At 43.6% G+C, this 26,553-nt stretch overlaps 1 protein-coding gene across 7 annotated transcripts in view; it reads left to right on the forward strand.

Annotated features, from left to right (window-relative positions):
- The window catches only part of GOLGA2 (golgin A2), a 68,483-nt gene that overhangs the window by 35,710 nt on the left and 6,220 nt on the right, over window positions 1-26,553 (forward strand). For 3 of the 7 annotated variants that reach the window (XM_085853571.1, XM_085853572.1, XM_085853573.1), the window contains exons 6-18: window positions 1,376-1,456; window positions 2,040-2,072; window positions 7,387-7,458; window positions 9,380-9,439; window positions 9,560-9,653; window positions 10,745-10,851; window positions 11,178-11,236; window positions 13,520-13,661; window positions 16,114-16,194; window positions 19,037-19,144; window positions 19,246-19,333; window positions 24,623-24,735; window positions 24,843-25,061. In XM_085853571.1, coding sequence (XP_085709697.1) covers window positions 1,376-1,456; window positions 2,040-2,072; window positions 7,387-7,458; window positions 9,380-9,439; window positions 9,560-9,653; window positions 10,745-10,851; window positions 11,178-11,236; window positions 13,520-13,661; window positions 16,114-16,194; window positions 19,037-19,144; window positions 19,246-19,333; window positions 24,623-24,735; window positions 24,843-25,061 — 1,257 coding nt within the window. The remainder of the gene's footprint in view (window positions 1-1,375; window positions 1,457-2,039; window positions 2,073-7,386; window positions 7,459-9,379; window positions 9,440-9,559; window positions 9,654-10,744; window positions 10,852-11,177; window positions 11,237-13,519; window positions 13,662-16,113; window positions 16,195-19,036; window positions 19,145-19,245; window positions 19,334-24,622; window positions 24,736-24,842; window positions 25,062-26,553) is intronic. The other 4 variants (XM_085853574.1, XM_085853575.1, XM_085853576.1 and 1 more) reach the window with 3 other exon arrangements.

Raw genomic sequence — 26,553 nt, forward strand, 5'->3', positions numbered from 1 at the left:
CTCTCTCTGTCTCTCTCTCTCTGTCTCTCTCTCTCTCTCTGTCTCTCTCTCTCTCTCTCTCTCTCTCTGTCTCTCTCTCTCTCTCTCTCTCTCTCTCTCTCTCTCTCTCTCTCTCTGTCTCTCTCTCTCTCTCTCTCTCTCTCTCTCTCTCTCTCTCTCTCTCTCTCGTTTTTCCACCGCTTGTCCTTGTCACACACCCAACCTGTCCACCAAGTTTTGGTCAAATCCACCCACAACTTTTTGAGATATCCTGTTCACACACAAACAGGGGTGAAAATGGGGGTAGAAAATATCATGGTGTTGGATGTGGAATGATCTGACATGGTGGTGAACAGCTGTATTCAGAACCTGGAAGGAAGAATGAGATTGAAGAGACTGTGGAAGCTGGTTCCACAGGTGTGGGGGGGGGGGGAAGAGTTATGAATGAGTGTTGGTGAGCAGTGATTCTGGATTTTGTTCGATAGTTTCACCAGACGGGGGTTTCCAGGCAACCGGGGGGTTGGGGGGGTGGGGCAGAGAAAGAACGGACTATGCAAGACAGGAAAATAGTCGGTAAGGAAGCTGTCTTTTCTCAAAGCATTCACCGTAGCATTCAGCTGGATGATGACATTCCAGTGGGCAGTCGAGGGATTTTTGTTGTTGTGCTATGGCTCTCTCGTCCTATGAAATCCCATCATCGCTGGGTTGTGCTCGCCCCAAGACATGACATCACAAGCCACGTGTTGGTGGCTTTGCACGATGAGGTCAATTGGATCACAACCATCGTAGGATTGTTGTCACGTGTCACCCGTTTCGCTTGACTACAATAATGAGGTCGATTGGATCACAACCATCCTAAGATAGTTGTTAGCTCGTTCTCTATGAATTGTAATCCAAACGTCCGAACAGCTCGCTCCCAACCCCACTCCCCACCCCATACCATGTCCAAACATGCTGGTGGTCAAAATTCTCCCGAATACCTACCATATGGTGTCTGTTTCACTTCCATCTTCTCACTGAATATCAATCGGAGAGACTTGTGCCAAAATTCCACAGTTTAATCAAATTTTGTGCGATTTATATATTTTATTTCATTTTTCACTTTCGACATTCCTATCATAAAATGTGAATATTTCATTGCCTAACCTTGCGGCTTAGCTACTCCAACTGTTGGTTTTCCATCGTTTCTTGCAAGCTGCCATTAGACCCCATCTCTCACCTCTACAGTTTTAACCTATTTGTCTGTGGCTTGAGTTGACACACTATATAAACCTGACTGCAGAAATATTTTGATGAGTTGAAAGTAACTGAACGTCATTTTGATTTTTGTTTTCAGCAGTCACCTGTGACCATTCATCACAGCAGTTTATAAGCGAATTGTTGTTTTCTTCAACAGCAGAAGAACCGGGAGCTGCTTTGTGCCTTAGATGCCAGCAGGCAGAGGAATGACCAGCTGGCTGGTCAGCTGGAAGATCTGGTGAGATGTCCTGGCAAAATATTTGGTTTAGGAAATCCCATTGTGGTTGTCTGGTTTTCATTAAAACAAAACAAAACAAAAAACAAAAAGAAGTCAGAATAATAACAAAAACATTAAAGTTGCTCCAATGGAGGGAAGGGACCGGCAGGGTGAAGCTGGATGGAGAGGAGACGGGTAGAACGTACCAATTACAAAATAAGCGCATGAGACATCATACTGGGAATATGTAACAAAATGAGGGAAATGTCTTTTGACTGCTTTTTGAAAATACTTTTCATATATTAAAATTAATTTATTTGTTTGTGTAACAGGAATTGGGTGGGGTCTCGATTTTTTTTTGTTTGTCTGTTTGTTTGTTTTCCATTTCTTAACACCGATTTATCAGCGTTGCTTACATTTCTCGGGTCATTAGTAGTGCACAGCATTGTTCTTGCTCTCGCTTGGTCGAACGATGTCCCGAGAGAAACTGAATATGTAACCGCATTGTTACGCCTTGTGCTGACGACATCTGTGCTGTCAAATGATGTGTATTACTCGCGAACTGTTCATCGGTACTTATGGCTGCATTTCAACTTTTTTGTAGAGACTCCAAAATGAAGACTTGCAGATGCAAAAGGTAACTTTCATTTGTTTCCAGCACATTGTGTATAAGCAGGCAGAGGTGTCTTGGTCAACAAATAATGTTAATAATTTTACAATGAGCTTTGATTTTGGGTTGTTCAAAGCAGTTTATATTATGTACCCCTCTGCGACTGTGTGCATGCGTGCGTGTCTGCTCTGGTCTCTTTGGCTCTGTTGATCTTTTCTCTCTATCTGTTCCTGGCTCTCTATCTCTCTGTCTCTGTCTGTGTCTCTGTCTCTCATCTGCTTCTGGTTGTTGAAATTGAAGGATGCTGGAAACCTGAATCGTCTTGACATCTCCCAGGTAACATCAGGTAATTTGGTCCAAGTTGTGAAGAAACCAACTCGCCAGGGTGCGGTGTTAGACATGGTCCTCACTAACCTGAAGTTTTTCTTCAATGAACCCGAGATTATACCCTCCAATTGGCAATCGTGATCATAACAGTTAGTTATTTGGAAACCTCGTTCTAAAACAGCCCAGTCCAACAAAGTAATGACACAACAAATGAGACCCATTAATTACTCAACACTCCAACAATTTGGCCAATGGATGCGTCGGCATGACTGTTCGGAGGTTAAGGAGAAACCTGAGGCCCAAAGTGAATGTGATTCTTCCTATCATACAATGCGTACAACTATTGACTTCTCATTCCCCACGAAACAAGTACAGTTGCACAATGGTGATAAAACCATGGATGACTACATTCATCAAAAGTCTCATTGAAAAGTGTCAAAAGCTTTTCAGTCAGAGAAATGAGCAATGGAAGAAAGTTAGGAATAGAATTTCGAAATTGATTGTTGAGGCCAAACAGTATTTCTATCATGATAGAGTTCAAAATCTCAAATCTTCAAACCCGGCATCGTGGTACCAACAAATCCGGTTCATGACTATCGGTTCCAACATTACCATTGGACCTACCCCCCTGGTGTTGATCTAGAGGATGACTAAACAATAGCCAACTGCATCAACAACCACTTTGTGGAAATTGCGAAGAATGTTACTCCTTTAGATTGCTCAACACTACAGGCATACTTACCAGCCCCACACATCCATCCATCGGGACTATACTCTGTACAGAGTGTCGGTGCTGCCGAATCGGTCTCCTGGGCTATTGGGCACAATCCTGGACGGGTCATCACTCCGACTCAGGATGCTCGAATGGTTCAATCACCCCACAAAGCTGGTACTCATTTTTCCGACCTCAGAAGGTGACAGGCTGAGTCAACCCCACCTGGTATTAATTCAGCAGCCAAGCATGATTTGAACTCAGGACCTGAGGATCGCAAGCTCACCACCCTAACCATAAAGCCAACAACATAAAGCTCCTGGCTTGCTCTGCTCCTGGCTCTCTGTCTCTCATTCTGCTCCTGGCTCTCTTGTCTCTGCTCCTTGCTCACTATCTCTCTCTGCTCCTTGCTCTCTGCTCCTGGCTCTCACTCTGCTCCCTGTGCATAGGAAGGGGGGGGGGGAAGAAAGAGGGAACACAGAATTCAATATAAATAATTAACTCTTTATAGTGCCTTCAGAAAGTATTCACACCCTTTTTTTTTGTTTGTTTCTTTTTCTTGTTATACAACATATTGTGTTGCAGCCTGAATTTAAAATGGATTAAAGTTAGAATTTTTTTGTCACCGATCTACACAAAATACCCCACAATGACTAAGGGAAAATGTGTTTTTTTTTTTTTAATGAAAAACTGAAATGTTTTGTGTCGGTATTCAACCGCTTTGCTATGACACTCCAAATTGAGCTCAGGTGCATCCAGTTTCCTGAGATCATCCTTGAGAGTCCATTTTAAATTCAGGCTGCAACACAACAAAATGTGACAAAAGTCAAGGGGTGTGAACACTTTCTAAAAGCACTGTACAAGAGAAACAAGAAAAGAGCTATCAGAGATTCCAGACCCTCACCAGGAATTGTTTTCTGTGGTGTTTGTGTCGTGTATTTTGTCTGGTTTTTGTGTACTAGCATAACACGGAATTAATAATGGACACAACTGGAACTGCCATTCATTCTATAAGTGACATTGCAGCAGGAACAGGCTGTGGTGCCGGTGCAGCGGGGGGCAAGCTGCGGTGTCGGTGCAGCTGCGGAGGGCTACGGTGTCAGTGCTGCGGAGGGCTGCGGTGTCGGTGCAGTGGGGGCAGGCTGTAGTGTCAGTGCTGCGGAGGGCTGCGGTGTCGGTGCAGTGGGGGCAGGCTGCGGTGTCAGTGCAGCGTGGGCAGGCTGCGGTGTCGGTGCAGCTGCGGAGGGCTGCGGTGTCGGTGCAGCGGGGGCAGGCTGTAGTTTCAGTGCTGCGGAGGGCTGCGGTGTCGGTGCAGTGGGGGCAGGCTGCGGTGTCGGTGCAGTGGTGGTGTCGGTGCAGCGGGTGGTGGTCACGGTAATGTGCAGCAATAGAAATTGGTAGAAATGAGGTATGGGAGATGGTTTTTGTGGGTGATGAGACAATTAATATGTTTATTCTTCATTGTTCAGGAATGATTGCAGACACAGAATTCTGTGTAGTTTTGAAGGAGCGGGAGTTGGGGGCACTGAAGGAAGGGTAAACGACATTGTATCGGGTCATGGCAGGAAGAAGTTGGTTGTGGTACACCTCGGTGTGAATGATGTTGGGAAAGTTTACTCAGAAGTTTTGAAAAATAGATACAGGATATTGGGTAAGCGGTTGAAAGCAAAGGGTTGTGAGGTCATGTTTTCTGGGATTCTCCCAAGATTAGCAAATGATATAAAAACTAGAAGGGCACTCGGTATAGCACATACCTCTGCCATGCAATGCCTGATCCACGAGAACTTATTGGGCCAATTACATTTTTGAAATATCATGCAATACAGGACTATATCGTTTTTGGCCCCATCTCTCAATGGTGAAGAATCACTTTTAAAATTAAATAATTCTCATATCCAGATCTGGATTCGGATCTTCACCAAAATCGAATCAATTCATCCTTGTCACACCCATCCATCCATCATTTGGGACCATACTATGTGCAGAGCGTTGGTGCTGCCAAAACAGTCTCCTAGGCTGTTAGGCACAATCCTGGACGGGTCGCCACTCCGACACTGGATACCAGCAAGCTGGCACTCATTTTGCTGACCTCAGAAGGATTCAGGCAGAGTCAACCCCACCTGGTATTACTTCAACAGCCGAGTGGGATTTTAACTCAGGAAACTCAGATCCCAAGCCCACCACCCGAACCATTAAGCCAACACCAGGCATCACACACCCAACCTGTCGACAAAATTTCATCTGGATCTGTCCACAACTTTTTGAGATATCCTGCACACAAACAAACAAACAAACAAACAAACAAACAGACAGAAAGGGTTGAAAACATAACCTCCTCCACCTTCGGTAGTCGAGGTAATTATGAGCAGAATCAATGGCTGGAAGAATGGTGAAGGGAGGAAGGTTTTGCATTTAAGAAGTGGTGAGAATCATTTTGGGGACAAAGGGAGTGTTTCTGGAATGGTGGCTGTATGTCAAGGTTTGCAGTGGGAAGGTATTGAGAGAAGGTATTAAGGAAGGAACTTTATATATATATATATATATATATATATATATATATATATATATATATATATATATATATATATATATATATATATATATATATATATATATATATACACATACAAAGTTACAGCCACGGGTACCGAGTGCATTATGAGGGGGTTAATCCTCGCTTCTCGGAAGAGCCAGACCTGGGGCAACCGCTCACAATTAACTTTGTGATACGGTGGGTTGCTTTACAACCAGGAACGCCAATAAATTAACCACGAGTTCCAATGTCCTCCATCTAATTTGCTGCATAACTAGAGGTCATGTGGTTTCCTGAACAGGGAATGCGCCCTCGGCGATGCACCATTGTTATCTTAAGTAGGGCGGCCGAGCGTGTACCGCTGGTGCATGCGGACGATGACAGGTTAATTCGTTTGGGAATTACCTCCCAGTCTCGGTTCCGACAATACTGGATCAATGGAAGGAAAGGACAAGCACGGACAGGTTGAAACGTCAACAAGGAATTTATTAATAAGGAAAAATAAATAAACTGAAGAACTTTTTATTTCTTTGTCGTGTCAAGAGATGAATTCAAATCGATTAAAATAATCTAATACAAATTATGAATTAAACAGACATTGATAGAAAAATAAACAAAGAACAGATACATATCACTATACCTTACTTAACGATTCAACACCAGACAAGGGTACCCAGCAGATCATTCAGGGGGGGGAAAGAAATCTGGTCTCGGCTTACCAAGGCAGAAGTCGTCGTGCATCAAATATAATGTCCCGAAATGTGTGAGCATGCCTTGGTCCACTGCCAGCACCCTGCCTCTCCGTGCGCCCACCTGCAAACAGGCTCGAACACCAATAGACGTCACGTCGTCACCCCCCAGGTACCAGGGACGCCAAGAATCAGGGATGCCAAGAACAGGTACCGAGCGTAACCAGCAGGAACGGTCTGACCGTCAGGAGCCGTAACCAAGGAACACCTGTAAGGAGCTGTCAGTATCTGTAAGGAACCATCTCCAGCTGTCAGGAACCATCACCAACTGACAAGACAATGGTCTTCCTGTCCTTTTTATGGGTGACCAGCCTGGGTCGGAGCCTCAAGCAGACATCAGCCAAATCCACCTTGCCTATTGGTGCATTGCTGCACATGACCTCCAACCATCAATCTCGCGATCATCCCTTCCTCGTTCAGCCCGACACGAACAAGAGCAAGCCAGCATCCATAGAGCTGCCAAACGGGGTGTCAGACGTCAATGGAAAATGGTTGGTGTCGAACGTCAATGAAAGATGTGGGTGAGGTAAATAATCCACAGCCGTATTTGACCGTCAGAATAACCGTTCAGGATAAGCCTGCGGTGTGCTTGATCAAATGTCCTGTTAGTCCAAAATGTAAATATATCGTCCACCTTCAAGCCAATGTGTCACGGCGGAAAGGGGGTAGAACGAGCCTCCGTTTGGGCTAACGGCTATCTCGTGTGCATGAACGTGTCGTAAAGAGAAAAAGGCCGTCCCACAAGAAGGTGAATCTGTTCTACACCCTTCTCCAACGCATCAAAGAGCCAGAGTCCCACGAGACAAGGGGATGGGTCTACTCTGGACATGCATTTATGGAAATAACTGTCTGAGGACCTGAATGTTGTATGCATCAGTCAGATCCGATTTTGAAATCCATAACACCATATATATATATATATATATATATATATATATATATATATATATATATATATATATATATATATATATATATATATATATATATATATTTTTTTTTAACCCTCTGAACCCTCAGCTCCTTGGAGTTTTGGCTCCCCCAACGTGGGCTCCTCCACCACCCCCACCAGAGAAAAATCTGGCCGCTCAGGTATATGGAAGTTTGAATAGCGGTTGGTAAAATGGCCGCCGGGTTTCAAAGGGTTAATGGTGTGAACAAACTATGTTTTATCATGGGTGATGAAGGTTGTAGTCAAATTTCATCGAAATCGTGTATGTAGTTTCAGAGTAGAGGTCGCAAGTGTTTGTGGATGGATGGATGGATGGACGGACAGACGGATTGTCGGACGGATGACTCGCAATCCCATTAGCTTCACGGAATTGCGTTCCAGGTGACCTAAAATCATCCTTATTCCCCATCTTGCCATTTTGTACTTTCCATTTGCCAAGTTTCAATTTTTTCCATTGTGTGGTTTTGGAGATGCAGAGGTCCAACGTTTTTTTTTTTTCCTTTTTTCCAACATGGCTGCAATACCACATGATATATGATGTCATAATTATCATTAAACATTCCACATGAGTTGGTGCTCCAATGGTGAAAAATTTGTTTCGATCCGACAAGCGGTTGCAGAAAAAACCATACTCTTGTTCTGTACAGACAGACAGACCCAAATGCAATACCCTCTCCTCTGGCGAGGGTAATAAATAATTAAAGGCAACACACACTGAACTCGAGCACAGACGGGAATGGGAGCGAAAACCCTGGTGAGGCCTTCGCTGCTGTGGAGACATCGACAAAGATGGCGAGCAGTCACAAAGCTGGGAGACGATGAAGCGGGTAATTGGGTAGGCAAGGCAGGTCAGTGAACAGGCAAACAAAGCAGGAAGCAGATGAACATGAGCAATTGAGCAGAACGATGGAGCAGGCACGACAGACCGAGCAACTGTGTTTTTCTTACGATCTCACCCTTCCTCCTCACTTTGTGCCGAACCCAACTCTCACGAGATCCGCAGAACCCGGATCCTCAGGAACTCCTCCCCTCACTCTCTGGACAACACCACTCCTTTCAAAGCCCCTCTTCCTCTCTTTCACCAGCCTGCTGTTCTTCCAAAACTTCCCCTCCTCTTTCCTGAAGCCTCACACCAGTGCATCACCCAGGGTGATTACAAAAGGTTGGACGTACGATTTTTCACCTTTAACCCTAATTAATTATTACCATGCACCACCCCTCGTATGATGCACATTTAAACAGGACAATCAACATCGACCTGCTTATTACATCGAGATTGGCTAACTACCCAAACACAGACCATTCCACTCGATACATTTCTATCTGTTCTAAGGTAATATTGTACCCACCCCCACAAATATAACAATGTATATATATATATATATATATATATATATATATATATATATATATATATATATATATATATATATATATATATATTAATATATATATATATTAATATATATATATATATATATATATATATATATATATATATATATATATATTAATACATATATATAATACATATATTTTTTTTTTTTTTTTGCACTATTTTATATGCCCCATTAACTCGCCCTTACCCAACCCTCTTGCTTGCAAGTTAGTTTTCTCCCCTCCTCTCTCCTTTTGTTGTTAGTTTGTTCCCTTGCTTGTTGCGTCCAACTGTGACCTCACTCCCACACTGGCACTACACTGCCCTTTTACCTTTTTTCACCTTGCTCTTCCTTGAACCTCTTTTTGTATACTGTACAAACAACAACATTTATTATACACACTATAGTACTACTACAAATCGTGTTTTATGACAATTGCTCCTGAGCATTGCCTTTCAGAACGCTGGATGTAGAACACCCCATTGTTTGTTTGTTGTTCTAAAACCATGTTTCACTGTCTCATTGTTTTGTAAATATGAAGTAAATTTACTTTGTAAACAAATTGTGATTTAAAGCTTTGAATTGATCGTTCCTCTGGAATGTTTGGTGCTTTTACTTTTTCTTTCCTTTTGACAAAGAGCTTTTTGTTTCATTTTTGCATCTGTTGTGACATGTCCTTTAGAAAAACAGCCAGCAAGGAAAAGGTGTGGATGATGAAACCTCCTTGAACGAACAACTGGAGGTAATACCTGATCTCACCTCACATTCCAAGAGACTGAGTGGACGTGCCAAACGGGTAGAGGTTACCTTTGGGTTTAGATTCAACATTCATGAGCTCTGTTGTACTGTGTGCTTCTGGCAGGTCCACGTTCAGACTATCGGTATATTGGTGGCTGAGAAATCTGAGCTGCAAGCCGAGCTGGAGAAGGCCCAGCAAATCAAAAGCGATAAGGCTGGTGAGTTTGCTGAGAAAGTACTCTTTGGAGAGATTGAGTTTAATAAAATTGAGGTTTATGGCAATACAGGCCTAATTTGTCGATCTGATATGTCTATTAAGTCCAACCCCCCCCCCACAAACACACACACACACACACACACACACACACACACACACACACACACACACACACACACACACACACACACACACACACACTCCCAACCGCCCCGCACCCCACACTATTTTTGCGGTTCTTGGAGTATGTTGTAGGTGCCCATTTCTTGTTTGTAGTTAGTTTTGAGAGCTCTCAGACATTCAGATTCCTTGGTTTCACTATCAGCCATGAACTGGGCATCCTCCATTGTACAAAGTCCTTCCTTCGCACACCTGAACTCCTATCAACCAACAAGGCCTTCATCTGCAGCTTAATGGAGTACTTCTCTCCCATCTGGACTGGCTCCCCTGCCTCACATCTTGCTCGGCTTGATGCCTCGGAAACCAATGCCTTCAACATCATCGGACTCTCCCGTGCTGAAGCAGAGGCTATGGGTTTATCACTTCGCCATCACAGACAGGTCGGTGGTCTCTCTGTCTTCGACCGCCTCCTTGCTGGTCTTGTACCCTCTGTTCGTTTCGTGCTTTGTTCCTCCGAGGTTTCTGCAAAGCTCACACGGTCCACCTGTGAATCGACCCACTTCTGGTAAAACGACCTAAATCCAGGATCACTTCTCATGTCCACTCATTTGTTCCTCTATTTTTTTTATTTTTACTTTTTGCTGCATGTGGAATCAACTTCCACATTCTCTTCAATCCCATTCTTCCCTCCAGGTCTTCAAGACAGCTGTTCACCACCCAATCCAAAACCATAATCTTTTCTACACTCTTGAACCCCACCCAAATCTCCTCTCCTTCCAATTTTCCAGTTTTTCCCTTCTTTTTTGGGGGGAGTTTCCTTCTGTATCCATTTTGTCCACCCAATGCATGTGTGTTTTGCATCTTCTTTTTGTCTGGTACATCCTAATCTGTTCACTGTAATAACTCTCTTCCATGAGCCTTAACTATTTTTCAAAAAATGGTACATTTAATTATGCCTACCTTTGTGTACAGGTGAGCTGGACGATGTGACGCAGAGACTGTTGGCATCACGACAACGAATGGCAGAACTTGAGGCGTCTCTATCTGCGCTCACATCTGAGAAACTTGACAACACCAAGGTGTTTGGACAGGACACTTGCCATGCACCAAAGAGTGTAGTGTGTGTGTGGTGCTGAAACTCGTACACTGGGAATTTATTAATTGTTTTAAAGATGGGGAGCGTGATTTCAAGTTGTTTCACCCCAATCCCCCATCCCATCCCCCCCCCTCCCTTTTCAGTTACAAAACTACTTTTGGTTTGATTGTAAAACTCATCGAGTTCTTCAGTCAGATTTGCCATGTACTCAAGGTTTGTGGTTGCAGGCCTCCCTTCTCACCTGCATCCACCATCCGACATGTTTAAAACGTTCTTACAGAACTCTGGTGCTGTCCTTGTTTTCCCTAGGCATTCAATGACTTGCAGCAGGGACGAAGCAAGCTCCAAGCTGAGTTGGCAAGCCTCCGGTGAGTCTCAAAGTGTGTCGTGCTTTACTTCTTGGTCATGGGAAAGCTGCGGGTGGCCATCATAGCATTCTTTAGAATTAAAATCTCACTGCAGCTGATTTTGGACCGGAGGTACACTACATGGCCAAACGTATGTGGTTACCTGCTCGTCTGAGATCTCATTCCAAAATCATGGCCATTAATATGGAGTTGGTCCCCCTTTGCTGCGATAACAGCCTCCACTGTTGTGGGAAGGCTTTCCACGAGATGGTGGAACATTGCTGCGGGGTTTTGGTTCCATTCAGCCACAAGAGCATTCGTGAGGTTGGGCACTGATGTCGGGCTCGCAGTCGGCGTTTCAATTCATCACAAAGGTGTTCGATAGGGTTGAGGTCACGGCTCTGTGCAGGTCGATCAACTTCTTCCACACTGATCTGGACAACCCATCTCTGTATGGACCTCGCTTTGTGCACGGGGGCAATGTCAAGCTGAAACAGGAAAGGGCCTTCTCCAAACTGTTGCCACAAAGTTGGAATCACATAATCATCTAGAATGTCATTGTATGCTGTAGCGTTAAGATTTCCCTTCACTGGAACTAAGGGGCCGAGCCCAAACCATGAAAAACAACCCCAGACCATTATTCCTCCTTCACCAAACTTTACAGTTGGCACTATGCATTCGGGCAGGTAGTGTTCTCCGAGGAACCGCCAAACCCAGATTCGTCTTTCGGACTGCCAGATGATGAAGCGTGATTCATCACTCCAGAGAACGTGTTTTCACTGCTCCAGAGTCCAATGGCGGTGAGCTTTACACCACTCCAGCCGACGCTTGGCATTGTGCAAGGTGATTGTAGGCTCGTGTGCGGCTGCTTGGCCATGGAAGCCCATTTCATGAAGTTCTCGACGAACAGTGTTTATGCTGACGTTGCTTCCAGAGGCAGTTTGGAACTCTGTTGTGAATGTTGCAACCGACGACAGATGATTTTTCAGCACTCGGCGGTCCCGTTCTATGAGCTTGTGTGGCCTACCACTTCGCGGCTGAACTGTTCTTGCTCTGAGACATTTCCACTTCACAATAACAGCACTTACAGTTGACCAGGACTGTGTCGGAGTGGTGACCCGTCCAGGATTGTGCTCAATAGCCAAGGAGACTGCTGAAGCAGCACCAACGCTCTGCAAAGAGTATGGTCCCAATCTCCAGGACAGTTCTAGCAGGGAAGAAATTTGATGAACTGACTTGTTGGAAAGGTGGTATCCCATCACGGTGCCACATTGAAAGTCAGAGCTCTTCAGTGTGGCCCAGTCTACTGCCAATGTTTGTCTATGGAGATTGCATGGCTGTGTGCTTGATTTTATACACCAGTCATCAATGCATGGCTGGCTGAAATAGCCAAATCCACTCATTAGAAGTTGTGTCCGCATACTTTTGGCCTTGTAGTGTACCTTGGTCTTGATGTTACACACCAGGACAGTTGTCACAATATACATGACTCACTATGCTGTTTCTTAAGGTCAACAATATGCCAGCACCTCAATCAGAAAAGGGGATTAGATAAGAACAGTACAAAGTTTGTGTATTCTTAAAATGGTCAAATGTTGTAGTCGTACTCGTACGAGGGTGCCTTGAAAAGTAATGCTTCCTGTTGTTTTTCTCTGAAACAGGTAAAGGCATTCGAATGAAACAAAGATAGATAGTAACATCAATCTTTATTCTACCATGGTGCATATTTATTTCTCAACCTAATCACCACTGCAGTCTTCATGATTCTGCCAACATTCAAGTAGTTTTGTGATGCTGTCATATCAAGTCATTCTGCTGACTTAACCATCGCTTCACAGTGATCTTGATGTCGTCGTCGGAAAAAAAAAATGTTCACCACGAAGGTGTTCTTTCAGTTTGGGGAAGAGATGAAAATCTGACCGAGCCAAGTTGGGGCTTGTGAGCCTTTGTGGCGGTCCTCCATTGACCGTGTCTTACTCTCTGGATTGTCATGGTGCCACCACCTCTCATCTCCAGTGCTTCACGTATCACTGCACCAACATCGTGCTGCTTTCTAACATCTTGACGAATGTAGCACTGAGACTTCTCGTGTCGAAACCACGACACCTTGCACCCAGTGGTGGGAAGAAATAATGTGCCGACTGCGCTTTGTTTCATTCGAATGTCTTTGCCTGCTTTGGAGGAAAAGACTCGGAGGCATTACTTTTCAACATTCCCTCGTAGTTTACCTGCTGATGAGCTGTCGTGTTGTATTTAGAGTTTTATGCTGACATCGTTTGGCTGATCATGCTGTGGTGGAGGCAGGGAGCAAAACGAGGAGCTTGGTCAGCGTGCTGCAGAGCAGACAGAACGTATGCTAGCTGTGGAGAAAGAGCGCAAGGCCGCGAGGCATGAGATTACTGAACTGCAACAACGGCTGGAGATGGCCGAGCTCACAGCACAGCAGGTAGTCCGAGTTCACCAATCTGAGTTTCTTTTCTTTTTTTGCTTTTCCTGCATCTCAAGGGCTTGTTGTTTTTTGCTTCGAAAACGGTTCTTTGTTCAGGATTGTGGATTTCAATTTTGATTTAGTTGAGGTTTTCCCTCTTCTGGTTCTTCTCGAGTCCATTTTAATTTGGGTAGTCATGCACCCAACAATAGTGGGTAATGCAAATGAGGCATCCTGCTTCACTTTGTGCTCTGTGTGACGTCAAACAATATATGGGTTACCCTGTAAACTTTGCAATTTACCTGACTGCTCAAAACTGATGCTGAAACAGAGCTTGCACACTTCCCCTGAGGTTTGGTTTTTTTTAACCAGTTTTAAATGTCATTTAATTTAATGCGTGCGTGCACGCGCTTGTAGTATGCTGGTGTTTGAAGACATTTAGTCTCGTAATCCAGCCAAGCCAGGAAGGACTCTTATTTAAGACAAGCTGAGACTTGTTCGTTGAGGAATCCAAGCCAAAAGCAAAGGCACACAAGTCATATTGATGGTTGTGCACCCACACTTACAATTGTGCATGTAATTAAATGCTTTAATGAATTATATTTTGTGTTGATTTTTAGCCTCATGGACGAACGAGTCTGTACCCACATCACATGCAACACAAAGACATTGAGATGTCATTATCCCCACCCATTGGAAAAATAGAAATAAAATCGTGGATATTGTTATCGGCTGTCTCTCACACCACACTATCTCCTCCTAAACTGTTGTGCAGAAATTCACCAAACTTGGTCATGATGATCACCACATGGCAAGAATGTGCGACAGCAGTATCATGTTGGACCCACCCCCTGGGGCTCTGGGTGGGATCAAAACGTGAAATAAGCAAAAATGCAACTCCGGGCACATTATCAACATTTTTTTATTTTAATGAAACTTTGTATAATGCAATCAACATTGGGGGGGCACGTGACATATGTAAGGTTTTTTTATTATTATTTTTGACCCCCGGTTCATGCTTCAGGGAGTGGGGACCCAATTTCACAGGGGTCAAAAACAGAAGTTTTGTTTTTTTTAAACTCCAAATTTGATATTCGGTCATTCCTGGTGGAAGTGAATGTTTTTATAGCTGTGGAGGAACTCTGGGAAAGGTTTGAAACAGCAAAGCACTTACCTTGGGTAGGCCTTCGTGGTTGCTTTATGCAGCTTATTCGGCTGGAATATCATGGGAAGTGTATATGTAATACAGTAATCCCCCGTTTCTCGCGGGGGTTACGTTCCAAACCTCCCCGCGCTAAGTGAAAATCCGTGATGAATGGACGCCTCCCCCCCCAAAAAATCGACTCGTCTGGTCTGGTCGGTTTGGCAGTGATTGGGTTTGAGGTGCTGGAGATCGACTCGTCTGGTCTGGTCGGTTTTGAGGTGCTGGGTACAAGCAGTGCTCGTCCAACGGTGGCAAACCTTTTTCCTTCCCGAAGCATATCGGGCGCCTTAACCTTCTCCTGGAGCGTCAGGACCTTCCTCTGGCGCTTCGGTTCCTTGCCAGAAGCCTTAGAAGGTGCAGGGCGTTTGGGTGGCATCGTGGGGCTTGGAGAAAAAAACGTAGAAAATATTCGAAGTTCACAAGCGAAACTTTGTCTCGTGCGTTGTGTGACTGGTCAAGCACCACGCGTTATAATTTATATTTTATATATTATTACCACGATGTACCGGGGGAATCCGCAGAAAATATTAGTTAAGTTCCAAGGGAAAACCCGCGATGAACCAGGGGAGCGATAGGTGATAGGTTGACTGTATATATACATGTAATATAGTATATTTACATTGTCATAACCTTTCTCTGCATTTTATCACGATTAATTTTGGCGATTGCTTTACATTTGGGTGCTATTTTTACTTGTTGTGTTTCTACTGGATCATGCAGATCTCGGATCTACATATGTCATTTCCTGTTCGATGACGATTCATTATTAAATTTCGCTTCGTTTCCGTTTGCTGGTCTGATTACTACAATGAACGGTGCGTGAGAAACTAGAAAAGGCTCGTAATGGGAGGTAATCTTGCATGAGGATGCGAAAAACGATGACTCGTCTCAGCTCAAAAACCATGATTGACCGAAATTAAATACTGCGATAACAAAATCAGAGTGCGATTGGTGGAAACCCATGATATTTGAAGGTTTACTGTACTTGAACAATATATCACACCATCTTGACCGATCAAATTTGCTGCTCGTGCTCTGCGGTAGGGGAATATCGAGATTCAGACAAAATTGCGGCTCATAAGAACTACAGTCGTGCTCTGAAACGCAATGCAAGTGTTCAAAAAGACTCTTCCCATGTCCTTTTTCTCAAAACTATGCGGAGTAAGGTCTTCTATGTACTCTCTGGCTACATAAATGTTTTTATTTTATTTCATTATTTCCTTTGCGAGTTGATGGCTAAAATGGCCTTCTCTTGTATCCTGGCAGCTCTCTGCCCAAGCAGGAGAGGCTGATGGTGCTCATCAGCAGGCGGAGGAGAAACGACTCCTGGAAGAGCAGGTTGCCAGGGTGGGTGTTCTGCTCTATAAGGAAGCATTACAACTACGGTTTCTAAGAAGCCTGCATCGTATCATTGCACAACTGGCAGGCTTTGAAGTTAATGAGAAATTGGAGTTTTTTTTTTTGTTTTTTGTTTCGTGACGGGACTTTGAAAGCCTTTTCAATGAAATGGACATGAATGTCATACGTGTGGGGCCAAAATGCCAGGGAGTGAAAATGCAATCGGAGACGTCCTGTCTGAAGTCTTCCGGACTCTGTGCTGGTGTTCTTCTTTCGCTTGTGAACTTTGTAAAGCAACTGCATGTTCATATTGGTTACTGCATGTTCATGTTCAACGCCCACCTTAAGCGAGGCAGCCCCTCGCCACGAGGTATCCTGGTCAGCCTGTCTCTTCTGTCTGGTCTGAGCCAACCGGACTCGGTCAAAAACCGAAAAGAGTGACAATAATGTCAGGCTAACAAAAAACGAAACGGCATGCAGTGTCAGGATGAGTCAGTATGTTTTGTCAAGTACTTGTAAAGGTGTTTTTAAAGAGTGTAATTCCTCTCGATGTTTGTGTTGTAAAGTTTTTAGATCTTGTGAAACTTTTTTTTGTTGTCATGTGACAGGTAAGACTTTTGTTGTTGATTGTGAATGTTTGTTGGGATGTAAATCAAAGTACATTATTTATCTTCTCATTTGTGGAGATTGTGGATTGCAATATGTTGCTAAAAACTTCTCAATGTTTGCATCCAATGTTTGAATGGATATACCTGTAGGTCTGGTGTATCGTCTGGAATTAAAGCTTATTTATATAATAATTTCAATGAAGTTGGACAAGCTTTTCGGAGTTCTATTCAAATTATAGACTCAGTTAATGTTAATGATTTTGATAATAAAGAGGAGTGTAATGTTGAGCTGGGACACAAAGAGGATTTTTTTGGATCAGGACACGATGTGCGATCTATCCTTTGGACCTTAATGACAGGGTACAAGGTACTGGGTCAGTTTCTCAAAGTAATGTTTTCAGGAACGAGTATTTTGCTAATCGAATCAGCAGGAGACCCAGAGGTCGTAGTCGGTGTCGTACAGCTCCAAAAATGGAAATTTCAGAGATAATTGATAAACCTAAAGGTTTTTATGAAGGAAAAGTTTTTTTCATGATTTTTATGTTCTTCTGCAGTCATGTTCCAAATTAATCTGAGCTGATATTCTCTGGAGTTGAGCAGGTTCATATGACGCGTGTTTGTTTTTGATCGAAGCTTTTTGCAGCAGCATTCTGGTAAAGAAGTCTACTCCCAAAGTTGATGGGATCCACGAGTTGATAATAGCCTGCCACGTCTCTATTTTGACCAATCCAGACACTATTTGGTAAAATGATACCTTACCACATCCCCCTGTAGATTAAAGTCGACAGACATTAGTTTTGTGTCTTTCTTTTTACTCCACATGGGGTCATTGGTGACAATCAGACATGTTGACATCACTGTATCGTCCACAAAGAAAAATTGACCCACAAAGCGGTCATGGAGAAGGCCTCACCACACGTTGACCTTCACTGATGCATGAAAGCAAGCTTTGTCTGTGAACATGACCTTTTTCAGGTAAACTTCTCCATCCTGTCTGTGACTGATAATTTCCAGGACAAACGCCTTGTGTTTGGGTCCGTCATTTGGTTTGACTTCCTGCAGAATCTGCACTTTATGGGTATAAATCTTCACTCTTTGATGCGAAGTCCTGTGTACAGCGGTGGTTGGTCGTCCCAGTTCTCTGGATACACGTCGGATTGATTTTCTGGCACTTTGTTGAAACTATTCACGGACTCGTTCAACGTCTGCTGCACTTGTGCTTGGTCGACCGGTACTTTCTCTTTCTGACAACTTCCACTCTCCTTAAATCTCTTGCACCACTCTCTGATATGGGTCTGCGATGGTGGATTCCTTCCATGCCTTGTGCGGAAATTACGCTGCACTCGCATGTCGGATCTCGTCTTGATGAGCCATTCAACACACTGAGCTTTCTCCTGTGGAGCCGACATTTTCTTTGACATTGAACCACCAGATCTGAAAATACAGAAAAACTTCTGATTTTTCTGTATCTTCCAAAACAAAGGGTACCGTTGTATCATTTGTGGTACCAAATACATTAACAACCAAAGTTGTCCAGGTCTTTTTGGAACACCCTGTATTTTAACCAATCCAGACAAGCCACAGTACAAACATACCTTGCCGCAGCCGCTACCACTGCAGATTAAAGCAGGTAGACATTGGTCTTGCGTCTTTGTTGTACTAGAGGGCTCAAAGTGATTGGAGGGGCAGGGACAGGTGCAATATACTGCGTTAGCTTGCTGAGGTCTCTGCAATTCCAGTTACCTGTGTATATTCACTTTTGTTCGTTACAGCCGAATCAACATATCAAATCAATTTTGTTTTTACTTTTGTATTTTCATCACCATGGATACGCTTTTAAGTTTATACTAGGACCCATGATGTGTTCTGAGGTTTTTTTTGTTTGTTTGTTTCTGCTTTTAATGATAAAGGCACGATCACCTGATGCTTGTAAAAATAAAATGTAACTCGTATAAGCCGACAGTTCATCGACCTTGGTTTCCGTTATGTAAACGTTCTTTCAAGAAGACAAATCGTCAAACAAGCCAAGTTATTTTGCCGGTGGCTGATCATATCATGACTTACTTTTGCAGTAGATATGTGGTTCTTTTGGTTTTAATCCTCTTTATGGTACATTGTTCTTACTTTGGTTTTCAGTAGTGATTAAATATATAATTTGGACATAATTTTTTTTTTTTTTTTTAAAGAAATGTTTCGGAACATTTTGATGATTGTGCTAACAATGTGGTGACGTTCCGTTACAGCTGATGGAAGCAACAAGGTATCTGGGGGTTGAGCGAGACCAGCTTGCCCAGCAGCTGCTGGAACATGGACAGCAATGGCAGCAGGTGGCTGAGCAGCACAAGAAGCAGGTACAACCACAGTGGACGAAGCACCGACGGCAAATCTTTAGTCCCCTCCATGAGGATTGTTGAAGCTTGGTGTTCAACCTGTGGGTTCCCATGTGTGACAGTTAGCAGGAGTTTGCGCTGAACGGGACCAGGTTCAGCGCACGCTCGAAGCCACGCAGACCTCCCTGCAGGAGTTGGAGCAGCGCATTGGTTAGTATGGCTAGATGTGGTGGCTACATTTAGATCGTCTCCGATCTCTCATTTGTAGTCTTTGTTGATGGTTGAAGCAATGGTGCCAGCGTTGTGCGATGAAAGCAAAAGCCAGATGTGATGTGATCGGTAAGCATTCCATCTTGTGAAATCCTTGTGTGTTCATTTGTATTCATTCTGAGAGCCGATTTGTCATTGCAGTTGAATTTTATAAGAACTCGTGGAATTCAAGTCTCTTCTTTGTGGATGCAGTATATGTGGTTTATTAATATTTATTACCTCCGCCACTGAAGGTGGACGGAGGTTATCCATCCATTGGGACCATACTCTGTGTAGAGCGTTGGTGCTGCCGAAGCAGTCTCCTTGACTATTGGGCACAATCCTCGACGGGTTGCCACTCCGACACAGGATACCAGCATGCTGGCACTCATTTTGCCGACCTCGGAAGGATGACAGGCAGAGTCAACCCCACCTGGTATTAATTCAACAGTTGAGTGGGATTTGAACTCCGGATGCTTGGATCCCAAGCCCACCACCATAACCATTAAGCTGACACCAGGCATACGGAGGTTATGTTTTCACCCCTGTCTGTCTGTCTGTCTGTTATTTGCGAAAATCGAAGATTTTTCAAGATTATTGATTGGTCACATGTGTTCATCTTTCTCTGTTTGTCTTTTTGGCTGTCTGTCTGTTTTAGGCCTTGAGCTGCAGCCATATAATGTGGCTAGAAAATTGATCTTCGTGACACAGTCGTGACAATGGGAACGTTATTGATTCATACGGTCAAAGACATGCTGAATCCAAAACTCAAGGTTCCCACTTTGAAAGGTGTGGATAGCTCTGTGAAACTGGCTCCTGAATGGTCAAAAAACAGGGAAATTGGCATTTTTGCCATTTTCCTGAGGCTGCCATTCAGCCATTTCGACTCGGATTTCCACGGAATTTCATCAGGATATCGTCATCAGGCCATACTCCAGACGATTGAAATATCACAAAGCAGGGCCCTTGGTGTTTTTTTTTGGCTACCGCTTAATGACAAAGGGTCATTTTTACATTCGCTGGTCCAGTTCATGAAATGTAGGGAGTAAGGCTAGATACTGTAGTATTGCGAGTAACCGTCATCAAAACGGATTAATGACTCTTGCGCAGGCCTGTGTTGTTCAGTATGGACATGCTGCCAAATTCAAAATGTGAGATTAGTGGTTTCAGGGGTTTCTGGAAACCTGGGAATATACAGGGAACAAAACATGCCGGAAAGCACGACTGGGCTCGAATCCAAGTGCGTTTTGTATTGAGACCTCCAGACAGGGGTGTGGGGGGTGGGGCTGACGAGGAGGGGGCACGACGACCTCGTTTCCAGATCCCTACATCTGCTCCAGGAAGGTGATGTGTAACCATCCCCATGAAGATGGCACCAGGTGCTTACCTACATGAGCTCCTGCAAACGATGGAATGGGGCAGATGCTGGTCCATGAACGAGGGGCGGATGCTGATCCGAGGGTGTCGTTTTCAGAGTGGCGGGTGCTGAGCCCACGTGTTTCCACGTTTGTCGGGCATATTCACATCGATGACTGCACATATTTGATATTGCACGTAAACTCGGACACCAAAATGTACACAATATGTTATGGCAGTATACGACTGAAAATATGAGATTAGCAAAAATAGCACAGCAGTATATGACTGATAGCACAGTAGTCCCACTCCTCCTTGGAAACCTTGTAAATGGCTCCCAATTCCTCCTCGGTGAGCTCCTTGGCATTCGAGGCGATAAGAGCCTCCAACTCCTCAGGCTCCATGTCGTCAAAGCATCCCGGATGTGGGTGACCACTTTGGTGCTCAGTACAGCTCTCGCCGCAACACTTTCTTGGATCTCCTTCTCATTTCTCCATATGCAGCGAACAGTGGATTTGTTTACTTCTTAGTGTCTGCCCACACAAAGCCACACTCTGTCCTCTCGACAGCCGGTTCAGCAGATCCACTTTATGACTCAGGCTCATCACTTTCTTCTGCCTCTTGGCAGTCGACGCATCTCCAGCACTGGTCTTGTGCTTGGGAGCCATGTTTGATGAGCAAATGAGCGGAATGGGAGGCAAAACACCGGTCAAGGCAGCAGGACGCGAAGAATGATTGAGAACCAGGACATGCTGCACACACGCTGTGGGAATTGTGGGTTGCTGTGCAAGGGGTGAGGAATCTGCCCATTGTTTGTGGGGCATGTTGGTGGATGGAACATTTTACCAGACCAGGGGGAGTGATGGGGGGGGAACATCTTCGGCAGCTCATAATAGATTCAGTGAAGCGTTTTAATTACTTATGCAAGGGTCCATGCTAACATTTTAAATTTAATGGTACAACTCGCAGGAAGGAAACATCTTCAGTAGCTTGTAATAGATGCCGCGAAGCGTCTTCATTGCGGAATGGTGGAACAAGCCGCGCACCTTGGTTACAACGTGCTTGGTGGAAGATATGCTTTAGAACTGTTACTTCTGTCTGGGTTCTTCCCAACATCTTTGTTCCTATCATATTTCTTTCTATTTTATTTTTTTTGCACAATTCTCTTTATCCATTCTAATTCTTGCTTTTTCTTCTCTTTTATCTTTTACTCTCTATTCCTCTCTTTCTTTATCTATCCCTCTCAGAAGTGAATTCTTGCAGAAATTTTTCTGTAAGGCTCACTTGGCTGTGCTTTTGAGGGTCATGGAGTAATGGCTGAAACTCAAACTTTCCAGGTTCCTTCTGATGACTCCATATTTGCTAGTTATTTCTTCGGGTTCCATCTTGGTCTTCCATTTCATGATGTACGCGGCTCATGGAAGAGATGTTTTTGCGTACTGGCACACTGCAGTATGTACCTACAGCTCATTTGTAGCGCGGCTCATGGAAGATACAGTGCCTTCAGAAAGTATTCACACCCATCGACTTTTGTCACATCGTGTTGTTACAGCCTGAATTTAAAATGGATTTATTTTTTTAAAAATTTTCACAGATCTACACAAAATACCCCAAAATGACAAAGTGAAAACATGTTTTTAGAAATTTTTACAAATATATTAATAATGAAGATCTGAAATGTGTTGCGTCAATAAGTATTCAACCTCTTTCCTATGACACTCCAAATTGGGCTCAGGTGCTAACAATTTCCTTTGATCATCCTTGAGATGACTCCACAATTTGATTGGAGTCCACCTGTGGCCAATTTAATTGATTGGACATGTTTAATAAAGAAACACACCTTTCTACATAAGGTCCCACAGTTGACCGTGCACTTCAGAGCTGAAACTCCACCATGATGTCCAAGGAACTGTCCGTAGAACTCTGATATACAATTGTGAGGAGGCATAGATCTGGGGAAGGGTACAAAACCATTACTAGAGTGTTGAAAGTTCCCAAGAGCACAGTGAGCTCCATCGTCAGGAAATGGAAAGAATATGGAACTACCCAAACTCTTCCTCGAGCTGACCGTCCAATCAAACTGGGCAAGAAGGACTTTGGTCATGGATGTGACCAAGAACCCAATGACCACTCTGACAGAACTTCACAGTTGCTTGGTTCAGATGGGAGAACTTGCCGGAAGGGCAACAATCTCTGCAGCACTTCACAAATCTTGGCTTTATGGGAGAATGACAAGACAAAAGCCACTCCTGAGAAAAAAAGCACATGACAGCAAGCATGGAGTTTGCAAAAAGCACATGAGAGACTGAAAGCATGAGACAAAATATTTTGGTCTGAGATGAAAACTGAACGCAAATCGCTACATTTGGCGGAAACCAAACAGCTCATCACAGATCCAACACAATCCCTACGGTGAAGCATGGTGGTGGCAACATCGTGCTATGGGGATGCTTTTCAGTGCAAGGGACTGGGAGACTTGTAAGGATAGAGGGAACAATGAATGGAGCCAAATACAGGTAAATCCTTGAGGAGAACCTGCTTCAGAGTGCAAAAGACTTAAGAATGCGGCAAAGATTTACATGCCAACAGGACAATGACCCCAAGCATATAGTACAGCCAAAGCAACACTGGAATGGTTTCAGAACAAGAATGTGAAAGTCCTTGAGTGACCCAGCCAAAGCCCAGACTTGAATCCCATTGAGAATCTGTGGATAGACTTGAAGATTGCTCTTCACCGATGCTCCGCATCCAACTTGACAGAGCTTGAGCAAATCTGCAAAGAAGAATGGGAGGAAATCCCCAAATCCAGATGTGTAACGCTGATACAGACATACCCAAGAAGACTCGAAGCTGTCATCGCTGCCAAAGGTGCTTCCACAAAGTATTGACTCAGGGGGTTGAATACTTTTTGATGCAAGACATTTCAGATTTTAATTTTTAATTGATTTGTAAAAAAATTCTGAAAACATGTTTTCACTTTGTCATTACGGGGTATTTGTGTAGATCGGTGACAATAAATTTAAATTTAATCCATTTTAAATTCACGATGTAACACAAAATGTGACAAAAGTCGAGGGGTGTGAATACTTTCTGAAGGCACTGTGTGTTTTAGAACTGATTTATGTGCGTGGCTCCTGGAATATATATATATATATATATATATATATATATATATATATATATATATATATATATATATATATATATATATATATATATATATATATTGTTTGTTTGTTTGTTTTTTGTTTTTCTCCATCCACGAAAAACTGCAAATACGCGAAGTACGAGGCTGTGAATGTGAAACTGGTCGCATTTTGTAAACCGCGAATACGCGGGGTCCGCGAATAGCGAATCCGTGAATAGCGGGGTCTGACAGTATGTACAAATTACGAATAAGGTAATTCATTTTGGATCGTTTATTTACACAATCTGGCTTCTCACAATCACTTGAGGGTAGCAATTCCACGAAATTCCCATGGCACGTATCTCACAAGATTGTGAATTCAAGGTTTGTTTTTTTTGTTGTTTTTTTTTTTTTGACTGTCACTTCATACCCAGTAATGTGTGAAAGGCAGCACTTGTATGGATGAGGGATTTGAGTTGGGGAAGGGGGGGGGGGGGGTATAGTGGTCACAGTTGTGAGAAGGTGGTTGAAGACCTGGGATTTGGGGGGGGGGGGGGTTGAGGACTTTGGATTATTAGAATGCCTTCGTACGTCTTGCTGTTTCCCGATCGCTCATTTTATTTTTTCCAAAATGTTTTATCGAATCTCCTGGAGTTACAATTTATATTTCCACTAGTTTAAGACTTGTAGATGGGTTTATAGTTTCTTTTATTTTTGTTCTTTAAATGAAGTTCAATCCCCCCGCCCCCACTTTGTTTGGATGTAAGCATCCCAGCCGAGTGAACCAGAGGGACCATCTGATGTTGAGCTGAACCTGCGAACCCAGGTCCAGAAACTACGACAGGAGAATGAAGAGGTCTTCGTTCAGTACCAGGCCCAGGTTTGCAGGAAGCCGATGTGATTTGTTACCTTGTAACCTTTGAGAAACGTTTTCCAAAAAGAGCATGCTTGTGATTAACGAAACACTTGCGATGTTTCCATGGGCAGGTACGTGACAACGAACAGCTATCCCGTCTCATCAGCGAGCTGGAGCAGCGTATCGCTGTTCTCGAGACGTCTGTGAGTGAAAATGAGCAAGCCGAGGGAGAACGTCAACGTCTGCTGGAGAGCGCTCAAGGAGAGCGTGCTGCGCTCGGTCGTGCTTTGTCACAAAACCGTCAGCTCAAGGAGCAGCTCGCAGAGCTACAAAATGGATTTGTGCACATGGTGTGGCTGGAAGGGATCTGTTAATGGGGGAGAGGATGGGTGTGGTATGTCTTCCCGAAGAGTTTATTTTCAGAATCGGACTCCGGAGGAAATAATGACTCGAGAAATTGAGTCGGATTATGTTGGGATAAATATGTTGATGTGATCATACCCTCGGCTGGCAGGATGGCATGGAGGTACGCACACTGGCCTCTAATAATGTTGACTCACCACTGTAATATTTGGATTGCTTTTTAGCCAAATTTTCGGTCTGACTGTCTAAAAGGACCGATTAAATTTGTACATTGGGTCACGTGCCTCCATAAAAATTCTAAAAAAGTCACGACTAATACGTTGCAATGCAATGCTTAGCAATTTGGCAGCCATCCACACCTTCAATATCCTTCGACACCGTGTGCTTTGAATTCCGACTCCTATAATTCATTATTTTTGATATTGTAGACGAGCTTTCCATTTTCGAGTTCTTGTCGGCCACCATGAGGTGGGCCGGGCTTCGTGTACGTCGGCGCAAGCTTTTCATTGTAAAAATTTATTACGACGACTGTTCCTACTTTTAACGACTCCAATCATTTCCACCTTGCGTAGTTTGCTCGGGAATGTCTTTGGCTCCAGTCTTTCACGAACTGGTTAGCTCGGCCTGACGCTCGACTGAAGGTGGCAGCAATTTTGAATTTGGCCAGTTTTCCGGTGACAACTCATCGACTCTTTATAAATTGTTATAATTTATCATTTGGAGTAATATACATATTGAATATGCAAAATGGTGAAGGTTTTGACCTCTTCCTCCATCTTTTTCCCCCCGTTCTCTCTATCCATAGCTTTTCCTCTCCCTCAAACTCAATGTCAGCCTTGACTCCACCCCTCCCCCCAGCGATCTGGCCGCTCGATAAGTAATCATATTTGCGACGATAGAAATATGACATCAGAGGCTTGTGATGAATTGGTCGTTTACTCAACTTATATATTCCTACCAATATTAACTTCGGTCCGAAGTTCAAGGTAGGAAGAGGAATAATAGTATAGGAGATAAAAACTATCCAACAACCAAATTAAAATTGCAGGTGTGAGTAATGAAGTTTAACTTTAATGGAAAAGGTATTTGAAATAATGATGGAAAATGATTAAAAGTGCGAATTGAAATATTTCACTCGGTGCTAATCAGCAATGGAGCATGAGGATATTGGTATTATTATTATTATTATTATTATTATTATTATTATTATTATTATTATCATTACCAGCAGAGTACCCACCCTACGGGCGATCTTATTCCAATCAACATGGTCTTCTGACCACCGGCAAAGATAAAAACACCCCGATACAATCATTGGGGGTCACGCTTATCCGATGCAGCAAGTCTGGATGTAATCTGCCCAGAACCGTCAGAGGAGTCGTGCGACAAACAAACACTGGTCCGTGAATTATAGTAAGGATACCACCGTCTCCCTTTTGTTGAGATTTAATGGATGGATGAAGATAATGAGTTGGTTTT

The sequence above is a fragment of the Eptatretus burgeri genome, chromosome 14 (genome assembly GCF_056783735.1).
Source record: "Eptatretus burgeri isolate ZD-2024b chromosome 14, Ebu_testis_v1, whole genome shotgun sequence".
Lineage (NCBI taxonomy): Eukaryota > Metazoa > Chordata > Myxini > Myxiniformes > Myxinidae > Eptatretus > Eptatretus burgeri.